The sequence below is a fragment of the Priapulus caudatus genome, unplaced genomic scaffold, assembly GCF_000485595.1.
Source record: "Priapulus caudatus unplaced genomic scaffold, Priapulus_caudatus-5.0.1 Scaffold400, whole genome shotgun sequence".
Taxonomy (NCBI): Eukaryota; Metazoa; Priapulida; class Priapulimorpha; order Priapulimorphida; family Priapulidae; genus Priapulus; species Priapulus caudatus.
This window is the reverse complement of record NW_014577461.1, coordinates 27,056-32,554: the sequence shown is the minus strand read 5'-3', so window position 1 is coordinate 32,554 and position 5,499 is coordinate 27,056. Positions and strand designations below refer to the sequence as shown.

Here is a 5,499-nt window from a genome sequence, read left to right as displayed (position 1 = left end):
TTTTACTAGTCCTGTGGACTAGTGAACTAAAATGGTTAGTGTCTAACCCTGTTGATGCCGGTTTTTTCCAATTCTGCCTGTCGTTGAGTTCTCATAGCTCTTAGAATTTTTCCCTCTTCGCGTTGCATTGGGGTGAGGTCTAGGGCCAAGTGAATCGTCAACTTCTTTTTTGTTGGAAAGTCTAGTTTCTTTAATGCCTGCATTAGTGTAGAGGGATCCCCCTTGTCCTCGAAGGTCGCTTTCATGGGCCGAAAGGCCCCATCCTCGTTTTTTGCCCCGACTCTAATTATTTGTTTAACGTTTGGGACCTCTACCTGTAGTTTATCTGTAATGAATTTGTTAAGCTCCATGGTGTCGTGGCTGACCCTGTCTGCTGGTACCATTTCATCACTCTCCGGGACATTAAATAGCATCAGTGAAGTTTGGCGTCTTTCGCGTTCGTTAAGTTCTCTGATGATTTCAGTTGCAGATGCCGAGTTGTTTTGTAGGAGGTCCACCTTTGTTTCTAGTTCTTTCATTGTACTTTTCATATCAACCTGTGTGGCCATCAGCATTTCTACATTTTCTTCCGTCTTTATCTGTCTTGTTATCATGATTTTGAACATGTCCGATAGTTTTTTTACTCCTCGCCTACACCCTCTGCAGTACCATGCTACCCCTGAATTCCCGTCTCTGATGACCTCGTATGTTGCGTCGGAGACCCCTTCGCACTTGCAGTGGAACCATTGAGCACAGGTGTCGCACTCTATTGCTGCATCATCGTCGCTTACTTTGGAATTGCACCCTGGGCAGTTTCCTTCCTCCACGTCGCCGCACAGGTGGGAAGCTGCATGGTTCTGATTTCTCTGTTGGGGGTATGAGGCACTGCCTTCGGTTACATCCTTACTCTTATTTCTGGTTGAGCTTGCACGATTTTTTGGTGCAGTGGGGGCCATCTTCTTAGCACGGAGATAATCACTAGTTTTTAGTATCAAAATTAGTAATAACTAATACTAATAGTATTAGTATTGCAATAATTGGTTTCGTTTCTAGTACTACTGCTATATTTATTTATTTGAGATTTAATATATTCTTATTAGTGCAATGGACATCACATGACATTGAGGTGCAGTTCCTGCTTTATTTCTACCTATTTCTAGTTACTTCCCGCCTGTCCCTAGTTGTTAATTTTGCTTTACTGTCTGACTGGCTTTCTAATCTTTCTTCATTCCCAGCAGGCCACCCTGGGCAACACAGCAAAACAGAGACACTTAGTAGGCCCGAGTTAGTTATGTTAATGTGAAATGAGACATGTGCGCGTTTCACTTTTATTATACTTCATTAAATATAATTTACCTAAGTTCTAGGTTTACTTTTTGTGATTTTAATTTCCCTTGACCTTGCTTATTAAATAGCTTCAGTCACAGTCACTCTGCGTAAAACACTGTTTCACCAGTGACGCTTAGTAATACCACAAGTGTAAACAAAGAGTGTTCAGAAATTGGCGGGAGATTTACCGCCCGCACCGGCTATAGTTATAGTTTGTCTATAATTAGTTGTATATTATATGTAGCTTAAGAAAACAACTAAATTACCCTGTACTTATTACTTTGTACTCCGTATTAATTTACAGTGTTAGTTCAGTATTATTATATTTAGCTCGACTTATCTTAGAGGTGAATCAGTGGCCGTATCGGTCGCTGTATGTTTGCAGGAGCCCACGAGAAACACGTCCGTACCTGTCGCTAGCAACAACTAAAGTCTAACGCAGCCATGCATGCGTTATTGTTACTATCTTTAATTTTGAACTTGCAGACTGCGGACTCCCTCATTTTGCCACGGACTCCCTCTTTTTGAGGGCAGGGAGTCCGTTGGACTCCCTTGTTCAAAAGTTAATTTCTACCCCTGCATTCTATATAAATTAAATTAAAGGATAACAAACAGAATATAGTTTCTAGACTTTTAATTTAATCACACTGGAGTGAATAAATCATGTTGTTGGTACATTTTGGCTCCTATAGCTGTCTATATACCGGAATAGAGGATCATGTCATTGACTAGCTCTAGTACTATAGCCCGCGTACAGTTGCCGCATGGACACAACCCAACTCAATAACTGTGACTATAATCAACATTATTGCTGGCAGCCTATATTAATATTTCCAGTACCGGTAGTACTAGCTCTAGAACTATAGCCTGCGGCAACTGTACGCGGGCTATAGTATTAGAGCTATAGTTATGGACACAACACAACTCAATAATTGTGACTATAATCAACGTTATTGCTGGCTATATTAATATTTTCAGTACCGGTAGTACTAGCTCTAGAACTATAGCCCTTCGCTCCGCCGCAGCCACAGCCCATGCCTATGGCGGAGCGAAGCACAGGCACTTGAAGCATATCAACTGTAAGCGCACGGCGCCGCCATTGCGCGTACACTAACACATATATATTGAGTTGTACCATATCTTAATATATATGTGTTAGTGTACGCGCAATGGCGGCGCCGTGCGCTTACAGTTGATATGCTTCAAGTGCCTGTGGAGCGAAGGGCTACACTACAGTTGAGTTGGATAGCAAACCTGTCACGATATATAGCCGGCCTACTGTAATCTTGTTGATATATTCTGACTCACGAACAATACATAGAATACTCGGCATGGTCACCTGGACTTATACTAATCCTTAACTTAACTCTTAAGAGGTTACGAGCAACACCTAACGTATGAACGGAAACAAATGTATACGTACGTACTAAATGTAAACAGCAATCAACGTCGAGAACGTGGCCTAATCAATGACATGGTCGCTTACGGTACGCAATAAAGTCTTGTCACAGAAAACTAAGAAGTATATTATTATGAACAAGATCACAATGTAAAATTCAAATTTCTTATATAAAATAAGTTTATAACGCAATAGCAGTCAATTATTATCACTGACTGGTAAACTGTTGAGCATATATAAAGCTAAAATTTATTAAGCGGCCATGGAGTCCAAGGAGATGCGCACACATACACGCACACACGCGCGCGCGCACACACGCACAGATGTTCACGCGCGCATACACTCACACACTGTAAGCACGTACACGCGTACCGAACACACACAGATACCAGAAGCACCCGCACGCACAAACTCACACACACGCACGCGCGCTCACTCACAACTGTAAGCACGTACACACTCAAACAAGTACGTACGCGCATGAACATACACAGAGATACACACATGTAGAAGCACGCGTAAACTCACACACGCGCGTGCGCGCGCTCACTCACACGAGCACGTACGCGCGCACACACACTCACACAAGTACGTACGCGCACGAACACGCACAGATAGACACACGTAGAATCACGCACAAACTCACACACACGCGTGCGCGCGCGCTCACTCACACAAACCGGTACGCGCACGCCCACTGACACATGCACGCCTAAGCACTTGCGCACGCTTGCTCGCTCACACGCACACACACACACGCGCGCGCACGCACGCACGCACGCACGCACACACACACACACACACACACACACACACACACATTATATATTGCTGCAGTGATCTCACTGGTGCTTTGGATATTTCAGTTGAAAATTGCACCGCAATGAAAAGAAATTATTGACTGGCTGACGACAGAAAATTGTAATTTGATCTCATTTCCAACACAATTCACAGACACAATGCAGACAATCAATATTTCAATATCCACGGTAACTAAGTTGCTAGTGCTAAAGTAAGAGGCTATCTGATTTCTGCAATCTGCTTCATTTAGCAATGCGCTGGCGCTGCTGATAAGACACATAATGGGAACAGAAGCCTTATCTTCCCTGCACAGGCATGAAGCTCGCACTCAATCGGCAGCCATGTTTTAGCTACGATGACACTAGGACAAACCAAAGCAAAAATCAAGGGGGTGCTATTGAACTGGAAGGTTTGCCAGTAGAAATGTAGGAGTCTGGGAGGGGAACACCTGGGCTGGCTAATACTACAAGCAGTAATTGAAATCCACAAATATGACCGCCATAGTCAGATCAATCTTCGAACTTTCGTACTACATATTATTGTACACATTACTACATTGTATTCTATGAACCCTGTTATTCTGTTAACATTGGCTAGTATATAAAAACAAAAGCTACACCGACATGCATTGGCTCCTAATAGCAGTTTTTCAATTGGCAGTTAGAAATAGCAAATAGATATAGCTAGATATAAACTACATAAATAGAAAATTATCCAATGATCTAATTAATATTGGTGTTGTATGTAATTTTGCTATATTAAACATGGTGTATTTAAACCACATATATATCTAAGATGGCACTTACCACTTTCCAATCTTGTGGAATAGTTGTAGAGGAAATACAGATTCAGTAAATAGTGGAATCCTGAGCTTGGAGAGAGTGGGAAGAAAAAAAGAGCTGTCAGCGGCCTCCAGATCTGTAAATAGCACACACACACACACTCTACCTTATATTGGGATTGTAAACTTGTCTCACAGCTTGCAAATGCTGACATGAGCCTGGCACAACACATACACAATACTGCATCAATAATAGCACAATAATGGCACAATTTCGGCACTATGCTGTCATATCATCTACAAGTGGTAGATGTAGAAATTCCGAAAGAAATAAGCTCAGAGTGGATTGAAATTGTGTTAGGAGAACTCAACCATTGAATTAAAAAATAGAAGTATGGTTATGATATCTAATGAATTCTATCCACACTTATATATTTTATATTTTAAAGCAATGTATTCTATTACAACCTACACAATAATTTTGCCACACACCAAAAAAAATCTGCCTACATGCAGTAACAACAAGGGGTGTGATTCCTGACCTCATGGACCTCCTAAACCCACCCTTGTCTATACACTCTTAATTTTCATGGGTTGTTGTGCCCACCTGAAACCTGTAAAAGAAAGGTTCCCAAACGAGAAGCATCCAATATGGGTTCAGGATGCCTATCCGACCAAGCAACGGTAGTGCAATAGAGAGTATGAACCACCATCTTGTCACGAACGGAATACTCCGGAACCAGTCACCGATTTCATTGGACATTGCGGAATCTGCTAGCGCGTAGCAACGACTAAGCGTTTTCTGTAAAATTATAACAAATAATGATTAAACTATAGAATGCCTTCATTATTGGTACTATTAGTATTAATAATGAAGGCATTCCAGGGTGCGAAATTAACGGGAGTCTGGAGTCCAATACTCCCTGATTTAACATATGCAGTCCTGAGTCCGTGTGACTCCCTGAAAATTCTTCCATACTATTACTAATTATAGTTCATTCCAGAGCACTGCCTCGCGGAATTACCGTATTTTTTCAGCAAATGTCCAAAGAAAATTTGGCAGACGTGCAACCGCATGAATCTTCAAAATAAGCATAGAATAGAATAGCGGTTTACAGGAATAGGCCCGAGGGCCTGTATCCGGTCTAATTAATACATCAAACCTCAATTTTGTTCATAGTCCCTCGCGATGTTAAATGATTCTAAATTG

General features: G+C 41.7%; 2 protein-coding genes across 2 annotated transcripts in view; both read right to left on the bottom strand.

The window, feature by feature from the left end:
• The window catches only part of LOC106809969 (derlin-1-like), a 17,757-nt gene extending 12,659 nt beyond the window's left edge, over positions 1-5,098 (bottom strand). Inside the window, exons 1-2 of the mRNA XM_014813209.1 lie at positions 4,897-5,098; positions 4,315-4,426 (exon numbers count right to left, since the gene is read on the bottom strand). Coding sequence (XP_014668695.1) covers positions 4,315-4,426; positions 4,897-5,052 — 268 coding nt within the window. The 5' untranslated portion in view covers positions 5,053-5,098. The remainder of the gene's footprint in view (positions 1-4,314; positions 4,427-4,896) is intronic.
• Positions 52-1,725, bottom strand: LOC106809968 (the record flags this gene model as incomplete). Its single annotated transcript, XM_014813208.1, is given in 2 exon segments — positions 52-751; positions 784-1,725. Coding segments are annotated over 2 exon segments (749 nt in total), but the record flags the coding sequence as incomplete, so codon positions are not given.
• Positions 5,099-5,499: the final 401 nt, after the last annotated feature.